Source organism: Lampetra planeri, chromosome 2, assembly GCF_965212315.1.
Source record: "Lampetra planeri chromosome 2, kcLamPlan1.2.h2, whole genome shotgun sequence".
In the NCBI taxonomy this organism is placed as follows: Eukaryota; Metazoa; Chordata; class Hyperoartia; order Petromyzontiformes; family Petromyzontidae; genus Lampetra; species Lampetra planeri.
In genome coordinates, this window is record NC_136108.1 from 13,686,862 (window position 1) to 13,703,372 (window position 16,511).

Genomic DNA, 16,511 nt, shown 5'->3' on the forward strand with positions numbered 1-16,511 from the left:
TTTTGATGGGAAGGGGCACTCATAGACACCAGGGGTCATGTGAGAATAAGCATCGCTGAGTCAGTGCTAAGGAGGTATGCTCAAGAGTCTAACTTTGTATTTAATTCATGGTACGAATGGTAACTTGGAATATATTATCTTTCAGAAGTGCCAGTCATCGGCTCCTGCTTTTGGCTGAGATACGTATACTGAGAGTTGAGATGGATACTCTTCCTGCGGGGTATTGCCTCAAGAGTGGTGAAATAATTGAAGGTGGATACAGCTGCTACGAGTCTGGTTGCTCTAGGGTGAGCATCAGAATGGGGTCACGGATGCAATCTCATCGAGTCAAAGAGTTACTGTGATTGATGAACGTGTAATGCTTTTTTACGCTGAGGCACTTTCTGGGGGTCTCCCTCCTTGCTAAGCTGCGGGATCTTGAAAATAAGGATAATTGAATCAGTGTTACACATGCATCATTCTCATGACACCGTGTTCATTCTTGGTTGCTAAATGCAGTTGTTGATACCAATTGAGTTGGCTATGACTTGTGTATCGGGGATTGAGAATCATTGGTTCTTCTTATCAGCATACTAACCTACACGGCTGGACTTTGATGTCCAATGCTGGCAATGCAGTGACAGAAATTGATCATCTACTTGAAAATAGCCGCTGAAAAATCCTATAGAATTGCATTTTTTTCCCAAAATTCTGAGTTATTCTAAATTTGCAACATGCTTGTTGTAGCAACTCTCAGGGTTAATTTGAAGTCCAAGAAGATTCTGATCTCTGGTTCTCCTAGACTAGATTTTGAGAAACTGCAGGGTGAGAACGGTCTCCAGTGCGTTTGCCACATGGAAGTCTTGAACTGTGTTGATCAGCTAATTAGTTTTGAAGACCGATCAATTGTCAGAGATGACTTAAGCTAGAAATCCTAGAAGCTGCCCATGGCTGCCTGGGAGTGAAGCCCAGGACAGGAAAGGGCCGTATTTCTGAGCAGATTCTTAAAACCATGGGGAGGAGTCGTTCAGCCAGGTTGGAGGGAAAAATATGGTCTGCCCACACAGCTAAATCATCAGTGAGGAGTGACAAAGAACATTGGGTTCAGAATATTTTGCCATTGTGGCTGAGAGCCACCTTTGCTTATGTATTACTTTCCAATCATAAAACCCGTCAGTTCAAAGCCTGTGCTTTGTGTAATGGTTATGAGGGCAGCTGGTGGTAGATGAGTGCAGGACCCAATGGGCCAAGATCATATTGTGCAGTCTTTCCACGTGTGTGGTGAGGATGTCAAGGTCTTGGATAGGTTCACTTCAATTGGTAGCATTATCGAGAGTGAGTCAGCAGTCATAAGACAACATATCCTGACCTACAAGGTAGGAGCTTTGCTTAACCAGAGTGATTGGAATTGGTATTATGTTAGCAGAATTACGAATTTCCATGTTGTCAAGGTCGTGTGTTTTGTGTCTTGCACTTCGGAGCTAAGATGTGGCCAATCAGAGGATCATTGGAGCATAACTGAACCCCTTTGTTACCATGTCGCTTTGCTGAATATTTGGGGTACGATGGGATGACTTTTTGTCCAAACATAGACTTCTGCAGGAAACTAATTCAAGTGAGGATTGCTTCCAGGATGATATGCGAATGACAACTATGTCACTTTGGGTATATGAGTTGCTTCTGCCTGGTCCACCCTACCCACCGTGCGAGGCTGAGAGGCAACGGGGGCCTTGTCTTGAGGGACCCTAGGGTTGGCGGCAGTGGGTGGATGCTGACACTCGCTGTCTCTTGAAATTAATAATATATCAGCATGGTAAACATAGTGCTGAATAAAGGCCATCACCATCTCTCGCGGTCGTGCGATGCAACAATACGCCTAGCACCTGCACGTGAGATGATTTCATCGTTCCGTCTCTGCGTGGTGTGCGATGGAGCACACATTGTATTTTTGTTTGCATTGCACCTTGTGAATCCCCAACACCGCTGGGAGCCATTGACGGTCGTGGAGAGAGTGTCGCTTTAGTTGTGCCGACCCTCAGCCGTGTAGACATGAACACGATATTTACATTTAGCACTACCGCATGCAGTGAGGCTAAACATAAAGTCCGCAACACTTGCTCCACAATTTATAGCATTCCATCTTCTGATATGTCCCACTTGATTATATAAGTTACAACACATGATATTTTCATGCAGCCTGTGTTAAATATATTGCATGCATTTTTTTACCAATAAAAATGCATTCAATATATTGCAGTTTAAATATGTTTCATACATACAGTTTATGTGAGAATATGGCATTTAAATGATAAACGTACCAAACTTTCTATTTGGACAAAAACGGAACATCCCAATGCATTGTTCTTTTTATATCTCTCCATGAAATTTGTATATTTACAAGGTGTTTTTTGTGCACAGTAGTTAATTTAATGTTCATCATGCAATGTTCGTGGCTTCCCACTGCTTTGGAAGAGAATGAGCTTATAATGGGCATTAGCATGGAGCAGGTTGTATATTTTAATCATCTGGATTGCTTTGGATGAATGCTGTGAAATGGAAAAATCTTTTCAAACCAGATGAAATCTGGTTATATATAGCATGACATAAACAGAGCTTCGTGTATCGTTGCATCTGTGTCTATTCCAGAAACTATTATTGGGATGGTTGTTTATTCATGTATCTTTGGAGTATACCTATGTTGATTTCATTTCTATGTCACCTCATGTTTAATAAAAAAAGACTGAGTCTTCCAAAAAAATGTGGCCAACAAAAAATTTAACTTGAATTATAGTTTGCAGCATTACATTTGTTTTTTTACTATTTAAATGCTGTGCAGAAAATCTTATTCATACATCAGCCTCTGATCTGTAGTTATTAAATCTAGTATTCTGGAGAAATACTTTATACCTATACTGAAATGAAAAAGTAGACATTTGTTTGTACATATACACCCACCTATTGGTTCTACAGGATCAGACTTACTTAAATGTACACGTATGTACCACATAAACAATTGGTTACATTGCTAATGTTGGACAACCTTCTTGGTTCTTTCGGTAAAGTCACGTAGAATGGAAATAATAAAATAATAAAAAGAAAACATAATAAAATAATTCTCACGACGTTTCGGCCACAACGCAAGCAGCCGTCCTCAGGTGGAGAACAGGTCTGTAGAGAAGACAGAGTCTGCGTTGTGGCCGAAACGTCGTGAGAATTATTTTATTATGTTTTCTTTTTATTATTTTATTATTTCCATTCTACGTGACTTTACCGAAAGAACCGAGAAGATGAATCCCTGCAGTCACGAAAGCTTTAAATCGAAAAATGTTGGACAATTTGATAAAAATACATAATGCAGGAATACAAAAGACACGTGGGATCGCTGCACATTTGGGATGATATCTCTTTACCTGTCCATTAATTATTTATTCTCCCTTTGTAATAAGGTCATGTGATGACTGCGTAGTCATTAATGATCTATACTGTGAAGAGACTTAAGTGTTAGGCACTAATGACTAAATAATGTGTTTCAAGCACTCAGTGAATGGGAGAGAGATCAAGGTAACTGAAGCCTCACTCTTCTACAGCTGCTTTGCCCGATTAAGTTTTCGGAAATAAAAGCGATAAGTGAAGAATAATAATAGACCACAGGTGATCGCTATATGTGTTTTTGTTTATACCTTGACAGCTTTATGCGAGGATGGCATTGCTTGTTTTCAGGCTAAGCGCTTGTCCCTGCTATTTAAAAAAAATGGTTTCTTCCACAAGGGTCGCAGCAAAGTGAGTTTGACATTGGCATTAAACTCCCCAACTGACAGCAGGGAGGGAAGAGGAGAAAGATAGAGGCAGATTGAGAAGGGGGAGAGAGAGAGAGAGAGAGCGCGATACCGAGAGCAGAGGATACACCGTTTTCCATTGGCGGTGCTCTCCAGTTCGCCGTGGCACTGAGCCGATTGCTCCCATCCCAGAGCACCGCCGCTTCGTGCCTGACGTTGCATGGTGGTGGGCGTTTGGTTTAATTGGGACGGGGCTTGGCGCACGGCGTTGTGCGCGCTCGCTCGCACCAGCCATCGGCGCGTCTCGTTAGAGGCTCCGTTTGTTCGGTTCCATCAACTCGGAGCTCAATTTATAGCCGCGCGTTTTTTTTGTTTTTATCCCGGTGGGTGGTGTTCCATTGGCCATCGTGCCCTTAAACTTGTAAAGCGACTGCTAAAATTGGACAGGCAGATTGACGTGCGGGGACCATGGCGGTCGGGGCGGAGCAATCACTAAAGTCTGGGCACATGGACGAGGATGAGGAGGTGAGAGCTGTCATGTCACACGTGTGCGGTGTGGTTTATTACCGTTGTATTTATATATTTAACTCAATACCGTTTCTATTTTTAAGCCTTTAATGACATGCGTTTGCAAAACTATAGTCGATGTAGGAGAAGCGAAATGAAATTTCAATTTGCCGCAGTTTCTTAATGTTAGTCACTGCTCAGAGTACTTACAATATTCATCACGAGGATTTGATTAATTATACATTGATTGCGAGTAGAAAACCTATCGTTAATTTGTTTACATTTGTGTCCATGAGCTGAATGTCGGGCTATATTATTTTGCGATCTTTACTTCGAGTATACATGAACTACTTTTATCTTTAAGTCACATTTGTCCTATATTTCAAAAGTATGTACAACAGTAATTTAGATTTTTTATATTTCATTTAATAATTTACAATACTTTTGTGTTCACGGTGGCACTGAGTTGAAAATATGGATGTTGCCTCATCATTGCCCCTGAATAATTGACCGTTACCATTTTTTTACGTCGAATTTAATGTCCACGATGGCCATGTTTTGACTGCTGACTCGTCAACCTTTCCTCCCCACCGTGCAACTTCCCATTCGTTGTTCATTGTCTACCTATTTACCTAACAGCCGTGAACACGGTCCCTCATTGTTTGTGGCTTTGAAGAGCACAGTTTTAATGGCGCTGGCGGGTAATTAAAAATTCATTGTCCTCGCAACAAAGACTGCAGTGCCTACACCGCCAGGGGCCGGGTGAACGAAGATGGATTAACGTGTTACATTTTCCACTTGAACTGCGCCGCCCTATTCTGAATGGATGATGTGGGCTCTTCTGCTCTGATTGGCAATGCACGCGTGTTGCTGCATCGGCGGTGACTGCGCTCTGCAGGCATGCATTAAAGCTGCCCACGAAGGTTTACTCTATTTAACTATTTTTTTGTGGACATAGTACTTTAATGTGGAACTGAAATTTCATAAATGCTTCATCTTATTTTATATTTTATATTGTCATTGTCTATTTAAATCATGGTCGACTCGTAATACGCTCAAGTGTAAACGTGACGTGATGAAAGAGGTGCACCTGCAATGTTGAGTCAAGATTACTTTTGGTAGGCAAGTAATCACGAGCCATGATTCTCTCTGTCGATGCCAATAAAAACCACAGTCCTTTCGTCAAGCACTTACACACACATCTGCAGCACATTTCCAGCCTCTGTATTCTCCGGAAAGATAAAAAATCAACCTTTGCGAGCGCTTTAATCTTATTTTAAAAATATGTAATGGGAATCAATGCCCTATATGTGCCGCAAATAAAACATACAACTTTGATGTCAGGAGGTTTCCTGCCGCGGCCATTACGATGACAGAATGAGGATATGGGCATCGAAATAAGCCTTGCTCTGGAGAGCTGCATACACAAGCCACCCACCCATCCCCCCCCGTGGCAAAGGCAACCTGCCTTTGCTTCTGGAGCCGCGCCACATGACATGCACATTCTCCGTGCCCTCCCTTCGCACGCGCCCTTTGCTATGTACGGCATCTCTCCATCACACCTGTACAGCCGTGGTTTGTGGACACGTTCATTCAGATGCTTATTGGTCCAATGGATGAATTAGGGGGTGGTGGGGGGATTGGGGGAGGAGGAAGAGGTGGTGGCTGCGAGTTGACTTGCATTCGCGACACCTCACACGAGCACTCCAGACGAGCCCGTCGGCCTGTCAGATGTGAGATGGGGCAAGCGGACGCAGGGTAATGATGGCCCCTTCACGCCCAAGCCCATCATTCACCGTCTGTGTGCGCGAGGTGGCCTTAATTTTCTAAGCATCCGATGATAACGTCAAGCGAGATAATTTTGCGATGAATTATTGCTGTGTGTAATACGTTGTTGTCATTTGGAAGCTATCATTAATTTTCTCCTGGCTCCAAAGCTGCTTTTGAGGACATCCGTATATGTATATAGGGCTACGTGATATATATTTTAAAGTCACTTTGTGTTGTTATTTTTCAGGTTTAAATATGTGCTGGAATTTCTGTAAATATTTTAGGGAAACGTCAAACACGTAATGGAAACAATACATGTTATCTTCTTTGGGTCTTTCAGTAAAGTCACGTAGATAAATTTAAATTAATAAAAATAAAATGAACAAAAAACTACGACGTTTTGATCACAACACAAGCGGTCATCATCAGGAGGAAGAAAGAGGGGGCGAATGATCGAAACTTTGTAGTTTTTGGTTTATTTTATTTTTATTAATTTTAACCTATCTAAGTGACTTGAACGAAAGACCTAACGAATATGAATTCCTGCAGTCACGAAAGCTTTAAGTCAAGATTTAATACATTTTATCTAATTCTTAGGTTGTCTGTTACCTGATGATTTTGGGTCGTGGTGTAATCTTTCCTCTCTCTTAACATATATGCAAGTGGGTAGCACACATCGGAAAACGAGTAAAGTAAGTATCTGTTGGCTAATTAGCATAATGTGCTGCCGGCTATCTGAGTTTTAAAAGTCTGCGATCAATATGGGTGCTCCGAGCAAGCCATATCGACTCAGCCTCGGGGCATATTGGTGTTCAAAGGTGGCGACTTGTTCTCATCCCACATTTCAACGTGATTTTGTTTAATTAAAAGGTCTAATTTCAGCCCGTGGAGTAATGGACCAAACATAACCTTATTCAGTGACAAGAACAAAAAAAAACACGTCACGTTTACAGCTTTACTGATGAGGTACCTATAATCTGTGGGCGCTCTTTTAATTCCGACCATTTTACAGTGACAAATTGCTTACTTTATAAATCTTTTCTTAAAAACCCTCATCGCAATTGTAGAGTCTCTCTCAGGAGTTGTAATCTCAAATTTGCGTGTCTTCTGCTGTATGCTCTTCAGCACGTGATGCCTCGAATAGAAAACAGAAAGAAGGGGAAATAATGAAAGGACAAGATGAACATTTTCATAGTCTTTGGAACGGCAGTCCTCTATAACCTTGTCCCTTGGCTAACATTTTATAGAACACAGAGTGATGATATCTACGAAATGCACAGGAAAGGAAAAGTCAGAATTCTAATTAATGCGGCGATTATAAGGTGCCCCTAATAGATGCTGGGCTTTAGGGATTCCAGGAGTGGGGAAGGATTGCCGGCCCAAGGGAGGAGAGTGTTGATTCATCATTCCTGACCATCGCTCTCATGTAGGTTAATTGGATACTTTGAAATGCCAGTTAATGTGTGCAAGCTTCATGTTAGCATGAACGCCTGTAAATTCATTTGACTTAAATAAAAACAAACATCGTATAATAAAAACAAACATCTTGGATAATGACTACAGTAAGTATTACAAATTAATGTTCATGGGTATTTTTGCTTTTCCTAAGCACAACTAGTGTTAGCTTTTGAACAATTTCAAAAAGTCAGTGCTTAATACGCATACGTGTCAATGAAACACACGTGCATGTGTTCATATGGTAAATATGTTTAATGCGGTGCTTCACAAAGCTTAACCCATGTGTATTATTCTGCAAAAAATATTACGCAAAATAACACACATATGAAAAAGAAGCAAAATCCATGTAATTCTTAAAACAGCAGAGTCCTAGAGTGTCCATCACAAGCTGGTAATAATCCATTGAGACCAATAGTCTCCTTTCAAGCGGAACATGTTAACCTTCTACGTTCTGTATTACCTCAAAATATTAAAATGGTATTATTTAGATAACACAAACAGATGCTTGTTGTGTTGTCTGCTGAGTCATGCTCCTAACTAGCCAAGAGAGAAATTTAAGAATATTGAGATGCAGTTGCATTTAGATGTTCACCAAATTCAAAGCTCTAAACGGAGAAGTTTTTATATTATGGTGGTTTTTGTGACAGTATTGGTGACAGGGCTGAAGTGGAAAGGGAATGGAGTTGGAAAATAGTCCCATAAACACATTGTGGAAAGAGTAAGCTGTAACTTGCAGTCGTTTAAACACCAGCAACTTATGAGGTAACTATTTATTTTAATTGGCAGTAAATCTTGTATTAATTTGTCAAACGTTCCACAGTGAATCTAACAAATATCCATAAAGCATTAATCAGGTTAAAACATTTTTTGCCATAACAGTATCATGCTGTTAATTATGGTAGTAATAATAACAACTACATTTGTATTCTATTATTTATTTTAATTTATTTCTACGGGACTTTACCGAAGAACCAAAGAGTAATAACAACTACATTTGACTGCAATGAGAATATTTGATCAAGTCATGGCTATGAATGAAGACAAAAAAGGATAATTATCGGTGCCTATCATTAAAGTCCAAATTGTATTAGCATTACATAGACGTCTGTTAAACAGACGTCCTTTTCAATCATACCTGTCAACCCATTCCGTTTACCCGTATTCTTGTCCAGGGAAATTGAGTTTTCAGGTCCATATGGCGTACAGCCGTTTCAATACGGGCAACAAAAAAATACATGTTTTTTTCTCCCTCTCTTTGTGTTTCTTCCTTGTGATGGGACTTTGTAGGATGAACGTTGATATGTATAAGGGCACGGGGTGACCAATAAGGTCTGAATTGGTCTGTATTAAGGTAGGGCACTGATAAGGGTGTTTTTGACAGGTATGGTATTTGTGTATAATGTAGTGTATAGTGTAGTGTATAGTATAGTTTATAGGATAAACTTTGAGATTTATAAGGGCACGGGGTGACCAATAAGGTCTGAATTGGTCTGTAATAAGGTAGGGCACTGATAAGGGTGTTTTTGACAGGTGTGCGTTGCAGCTCAGGGAGGCACGAGAATAGAGAAAACAAAATCTGCCACTCGCACACGTGGACGGCACGTGACAGAACGACGTCATCACCGCCGGCCAATCGGCTGCGACGGGGGATTTTGGCGCCAATTTCCACGGAGGCTTCTTCTCGTGCAAGCTGCTGCTGCTGTGGCCGGGGATCCGCTTCTTTTCCTTCTCCTCCTCTTCTTTCTCCTCAGGGAGAGGAGCCATAAAACGTTGCGTCTGATGAGGTGGACGCCCTTCGATTATAATGCGAGTGGTGTTCCACCTCTGTGAGATTAGCCCAGCGTTGGCGGTGGCGGCAGGAGACACGCAATGAAGGGGCATGCGTGGCAGAGGTTTACAAATACTGTAATGTTATGAAGGTTATCAGTTGATATCGTAGAATTCAATGTTGTTCATGTCATATCTTGATAAATACTCTTGACGTTATCTAGAAGTGCTCACACACAGTCATAAACCATTGAAACCACAATCGTACATCTCAAAAAGTTTGCGAACGCACCTACAAACACAAACAACACACACAAGCACAGAGAAGACAATGGACAACAACAACAGCCATCGTTGGCCATTAAGTGATGGTGCCAAGCTAGGTGCACTTTGAGGCCACGTGAAGCGTCGAAGGCACCGCTGGCAAGAGGTCACGGAACAGACTCCAGCAAGTGCCATGGATTGATTGACGCACACAACAGCTCAACCACAAACACAAAATATCTCTCCATTCGCGAAGCAGCCGTGGCAGTGAGGAGTGATGCCACACTTACGGGCTATTCGCTATCACTCGTATATTCTCGCGGAAATGTGCACAATCCCCCGTGCGTAAATCCCGTGGGGAATCAGAAACGGCGAGAAATCATAGCCTGGGCAATTTATAGAATCGAGTCAGCCTTTAGGGACTCGGACCCCGTGTTTTAATGCGACGTATTGCTTTTTAAAAATGTAAAGGCTTCCTTCTATATTACAGTGCAGTATATTGAATTTGACACTGTACAATAGAGCAGTATAGCTGGTCAGTTTTTATGAAATAGTTTTTTTTATGTATAGATACATTATGAATGCGTTTTTTAAAAGTTTTGGTTTGTTCTTGGGAGATTGGATTAATTTATATTTCTATTGACTCTACAAAAGCCAGGCGTATGTCTTTTTTCCAGAATCTGATTGATTGTGTGCGTGTGGCCGGTCGAAACCCTTTTCCTAAGCTGCACCTGTTGCTCTGGTTGGTTGGCCTATAAATGTACCATTGATCTTCGTGAACAATTTATACAGATGTGATATGAGCCAAAAGGTCTACAGTTCTTCTCCTGTATATTTGGATTTTGCATGTTCTCCCCGTGGTCGCTTAGATTTTTCTCTGGGTTATCCGGCTTTTCCCTCCAGATTTAGAAACATGTATTTAGAGTATTAGGCTGCTAGACATTTCCACATGATAAGTCAATTCGTTTAGCTATCATTTGTGGCCAGGTTGCTTCTGAAAAAGAGCTATATAGCTCAGTGGGCCTCACCTGGTAAAATAATAAGTTTAATTTAGTTTACATTGCCTGCTATTCCTTCATAAGTCTGAAATAACCGGCCATTAACCCATCTAGCAATGTGTCCTGCCCAATTCCCCTCACTTTTCTGACAGTTCCTTCCTAAATATTCTTTAACGTCCACTATCCTAGCTTAAAAAGTAAATACCAAAAAAATTTCTAAAGTAGCTGTTAACTTTAGCAAGGAGGTACCTCTGTGCCAGTTGTCGCCTCGAGGCAGTTTTCGTCCAAATCCAACCATCTTAGGTTTAAACTTAAAATGGTTGGAGCTGCTGCAGGCACTATTTAATCGTCGAGAAATTATATTGCATACAATAGCGGCACTGGCTGCATACTGTATATAACTACGAGTGTAGGGATGTCCCTCGGATAATTTCCATATACGAGTGCAGGGTATAGGAATGCACCATTACCCTACAGTAGGCTATCGGGTTACAAAAAATTACAATATACCTACATGATATAACCCAAAAGAAACCAATTATGAATCGTATATCAATCGTGAAAGCCTACGTGTAAAATTAAATCCACAAAGTGGAGCTAATTAAATGTGAGAAAAATAAGGTCATTAACAACACGTTCGCTAAACAACTGAAGACATTTCTCAGAGGAACACAATGGGAAAACATCACAATATGTATAATATAGCAGTTATTGAAGCTGGACCAGGATCAAAATTATTACATCAAAAGGTGAACAAAGCAAGTCGGAGTGCTTTGGAAAACAGCTTAAAAATTACCACACTTACGAAGTATACCATAAGAAGAACAATTTTATTCAGTGCATTTTCACTGCTATAACATGTGGATGAAATGTATTGGGCATTGACAAAGAAAATAGAACAAAATCAGAAAATTGCATAAAGAAGCATGCAGAAGTGCATTCTTGAAATGGCACCGAGACATAAATACAAAATTGTGTATTTGAGAACAATTGCAAATTAGGGACGTAATCTTGACTACCAAAATAAGTAAGTGGGTTAGAGCAGGAAAACATCACTAGAAGGGATGATGACTACTGAATGAGACTTAACAACATAATAGCAGCCAGATATGGAGTGATGAATAAGCACATGTGCAAGTGCGAGATAGACGGTTTCGTTGTGAGACCAAGAAAGACGGAGATGGCTTTGAGAGGCCTTCTTCCAAAAGTGGATAGCCCAAATTGATTTTGAAACTGAAAGTACGTAATAAGTGCATGGTAGATGTTTTTCTCCATATACTCTCTGTTGTGCTTTTTTCTATGCATTTAAGAAATGTAAGTCGAAATCTACATTTTGGAACTAAAAATTCCAGATTGTTTTATACTAGTAATGCGTGGCAGGTTTTCCACACTTTTTGGATGCAGCATCATGTGACATTGGGGATAAGGATTTGTGACTGACATGGTTCACTGAGGATCGGGATGTATATTTGTAGGTATTTAATATGGGACTTAAAGCCATTTAGAATTGCAGGTGGACCTCTGCCCTATGGGTGATACCAATAAACCTCCGCGCCATATTTTTGTGAACTCACATCTTATTTTGTTGTTTTATGGATTTTTGCAGCAATAAGCATACATACCTACTATAATCACCCAGAAATGTCTGTCCTTAACGCTCGTGACGTAACTCCAAATCGACCAGCCCCCCTCAGTAATATTCATGAGCAGGTGACGTCCTCCAAATGGACACCCACCAATTATTATTTCCGACTATAATTAGCCAAGAATGTCTGTGTGCAACGCTCGTGACGTCACTCCACGTCGACCAGCCCCCCTCATTAATAATCGTGAACAGGTTACGTCCTCCACATGGACACCCCCCCCTCCATTCATAATAATCAGCGGGTGACGTCACTCCACATCGAGGGCCGAGTCGCCTCCTCCCCCTTCCTCGGCATCAACTTACAACCCTCACTACAAAGGCAGAACCCTCACGTCACGTGATCTCCGGAACGCTGTTGAGACATCAAAGTAAAAAGGACGTCATGATGAACAAGGGATTATAACCTTAAAATGAAATAGGTCTGTGTCACCGTGCCCTTACAAATTGCACGCGCATTGACGCAATGAATATCACATCGCGGTCTGCTTTTTACTTGCAAGTTTCAGATTTACTGCAATACACCCGTCTTTGGACGGGCAAAAAGCTAGTTCAACTATATTTGTGCTCACATTTGTCAAGCCGTTCTAGATATATTGTTACAATCTACATCAGTCACTCATTCATTTGCACTTTTTTCCATGATTGATAAGTAATATCGCAACACCAGCTGGAATTTCTACACTTACCGAGGCAATATACGTGTTCTCGTAACTCAAGTTCAAGTTCATTTATTAGGTATAGCCCTGTGAGCCATTCGGCTCTTGAATTGGGTGCAACCGCAACAAACAAAAAACAAAAACATGAACAAAAAACATCTTAAAGTGAATATGTGACTAAGTGCAAACAGAAAATCCAAGAAAAGACAGCAAAATATTGCAGAAAAAAACACCGTACACCAACGCTGTGTGCAAAAATCCCAGTGGGATGCAAGTCAAAAAACAACAACCACAAGACAACTTAGATTAAGGCCATCAGTCTAACTCTGTACTACAACAAACAACTCCACTTACAGCAGGGCACCGCTCACTCCCTACGAATTGAGGTAGTCTGACTGTGTGCGAGTGCATCCAGCTGCACGAGAGCCTCTTTCTGCTGTGCTGATTACTGTGTGGATCCCATTCAGCTTCAGCTGAGTTCTGATAAGCTATTTCTTGGTCGGTGAAAGTTCATGATATCAGTTAACTTACAAATCAGGTATTGGAATTGATAAGCAATATTCTTCTAGTAAATGACCTGATCAGTCAGAGTTCATTATAGTTTCAAGTTAACGATAAGGTCTTGAAATTTTTCAACGTGGAACTTTTTTTTTAATTCCAGCATTTATCAACAGGAGACATGACTGCTGTATTTAATGGTATTTGTATTTATCCATATTCTTTGGGCCTTTCGGTATGAATTAGACATTAACCAAGGTTATATGAAAGTTTATTTTTGGCGCTAAGCCAGACCTATACCTGTGCCCGTTCTGCTTAACCTTTGTTTCTGTCATCACTCACCCAATTGTGAACCACGTAAGCCCACAGGCAGCATTCTGCTTGGGCTACTGGGTAATCAGACTTTCCTGGCTGGGCTCATTATGATTTCATTCGAAACTTGATCTCAGCATCATCATTCATCATCATTCAGAGTAATGAGGCTGTGCTCCTTTGCCCCCCCACCCCCTTCAGAGAGCTGAGCAGCACACTATAACATACTTGGAATAATGGAAAACTCAGGCCTGATTTAGTTTTTTTCTGCAAAAGCATATTCAGATTATGTTATTGGCATCAAAGCATGAAATAAAATGTGTATTCAAATCCCTTGCAGCGAACAGTAACATCACCTGCTTGATCAACAGCCCCCACACGATATCACAGCACACCTCAGGAGTCACTTAAGTAGACCTCTTTATGCATGCTGGGGGAACAGTTTATATGTCCTGGAAAGAATATTGAAAGAATGTCAATGAAGCGTATTTTTGTTTGAATTCTCAGACCCGAAATAAGTCAAATAAGCAATAGAAAACAACAATTTTAACGCGATATATTTTGTACAGTCATTGGTGATCAGGTTTAGACCATCAACGCATTACGCTTGAAACCGCAGTTTTGAGCACTTGGGGCTGCCTGGATTCGGATCTCTGCATAGCAAGCTGAGCGTTCTGCCATGATATTAGCCTCCGTGATTCACCAGGCTATGTCACACAGCATGATGTGCATGCTTGCGTGTGTGTCACCTGTGTGCACGCATGCAGGAGCTGTCCAGCAATGAGAGCAACAACCGCAATTGGAAGGGCATGGCCATTGCCCTGCTGGTCATCGTCTTCGTCTGCTCACTTATCGTGGCCTCCATCGTCCTGCTCACTCCTCGTGAGTGTTTTTTGAGCACCCTCATACCCAACACTAAATCATTATAAATGTGCCCGATCGTGTGAGATCTAAAACGGGGTCGCGTCTGGTCCGTGCTTGGACGGGTGACCAGCAGACCGTGAGGACACTGTAGACGTGGGGATGTGAGGTGGCCAGGATAAGGCGGTACTGAGTGTCACCTCCTCTTTTGTTGGGTATTATCGTTCCTCCCAAATGCAACCAAATACTAATTTGTCCAAACATTCCAATGTAGGAACCTCCTGATGAATGAGTATTGAGACTCAGGATTTCCTGGATAAAACTAATTGGTTGTAATATTATTTATCAAGAGTGCGGTCCTGTGCCTGCAACGCATACTGGACATGTTACCATAATTTTTCGATTTAAAGCTTTCGTGACTGCAGGGATTCATCTTCTTGGTTCTTTCGGTAAAGTCACGTAGAATGGAAACAATAAAATAATAAAATAAAACTTAATAAAATTATTCTCACGACGTTTCGGCCACAATGAATTCAGACTCTGTCTCCCTGACAGACCTGGTCTTCACCTGATGACGGCTGCTTGCGTTGTGGCCGAAACGTCGTGAGAATTATTGAAAATTATTTTATTATGTTTTATTTTATTATTTGTATTGTTTCCATTCTACGTGACTTTACCGAAAGAACCAAGAAGATGTTACCATAACTTTAGCCATTCTCCAAACAACATAAGCAGGTTCGTTTTTTGTTTAGTATTTCAGCAGTTAAGCAGGTATGGGTATGGATAGCACCTGGATGGGTGGCACGTGGGATATATCCGATTGATATGGATCAGTGGCGTTTAATATTTTGTTGGGATGGAGTTTCATCTGATATCAAAGCTTAGTGGGCACTAAGAAATAGCATGACTTGTAAAACGCATTAAACTGCGCTCGCTCTATAAACAGAGAACACGAAATATTTAATTGCACATTACAATTAAAATGGAACATTAACTACAATGTTGCGCCCACAAATCCTGCTGCTGTAGGTCAATAAATGACCTGGCCTGACCAAAGTCCCCATACAACTTTAATGTGAAAAACAAATAGAGCCCGTGTGTGGATTAGACGTTTCGATTGCAACACAAGCAATCATCATCAGGCATAAAAGAAATAGCAATCAAAATCTAACTAGAAAACTATAGACAGACATAAGCAGACAGACATCACAAGGACACACAGAGTGATGTCTGTCTGCTTATGTCTGTCTATAGTTTTCTAGTTAGATTTTTATTGCTATTTCTTTTATGCCTGATGATGATTGCTTGTGTTGCAATCGAAACGTCGCTATTATTTTAATTTATTATTTTATTTTTAGACGTGACTTAACCGAAAGAACCAAAGAATAATTCCTGCAGTCCCGAAAGCTCCAAATTAAGATTGGATTAGACGTCTCTGTGAATTATACGTGTCTCTCCTGGGACTTGATGCAGGATCAGTATATTTCAGGTGAATTAATAAATGATGCAGTGATGGCTTTCAACACATGCCATAGCTTTGCAATAACATAACTAAATCCACACATAGGTGCATGTACTTATTATTGAAAACGCGTGTTGGCAGACAAGGGTACAAGCAAAAGTGAGCGCATATGTGGGCCATGGCCTGGGGAGGGTTTTATCTGGATTTGTGGCACTAGTTGGAGCATTCAACTCACAATCCCTTTAATCATAACGTTGTCATTTATTAGTTTCACAAGATATTTCTGAGGGTACATTGCTTAGCTTTTTAAGCTAAATTCTTTATATTTTTTGTATTCTAATTATCAGGAAAGTATGTAAATATTAAGGTATGTAAAGATAATTTGAGACACCTTAAATGATATGAAGTGTGCTATATAAGCAAAAACTGATTGATTGGCAATCTAGTCATGAGTTCAAATCTAAGTCAAAATTGACCAACCCTCTGGGGTCAATGAGAATAATAAATTCCGTGTTGCTTTGTTGTTTTGTTTCTTTGGGAGACTGCAATTATCCCACA

At 40.8% G+C, this 16,511-nt stretch overlaps 1 protein-coding gene across 1 annotated transcript in view; it reads left to right on the forward strand.

The window, feature by feature from the left end:
* Positions 1-16,511, forward strand: part of LOC144733539 (inactive dipeptidyl peptidase 10-like) — an 88,479-nt gene that overhangs the window by 7,408 nt on the left and 64,560 nt on the right. The window contains exon 2 of the mRNA XM_078615510.1: positions 14,398-14,512. Within this exon, the coding sequence (XP_078471636.1) occupies positions 14,398-14,512 (115 nt within the window). The remainder of the gene's footprint in view (positions 1-14,397; positions 14,513-16,511) is intronic.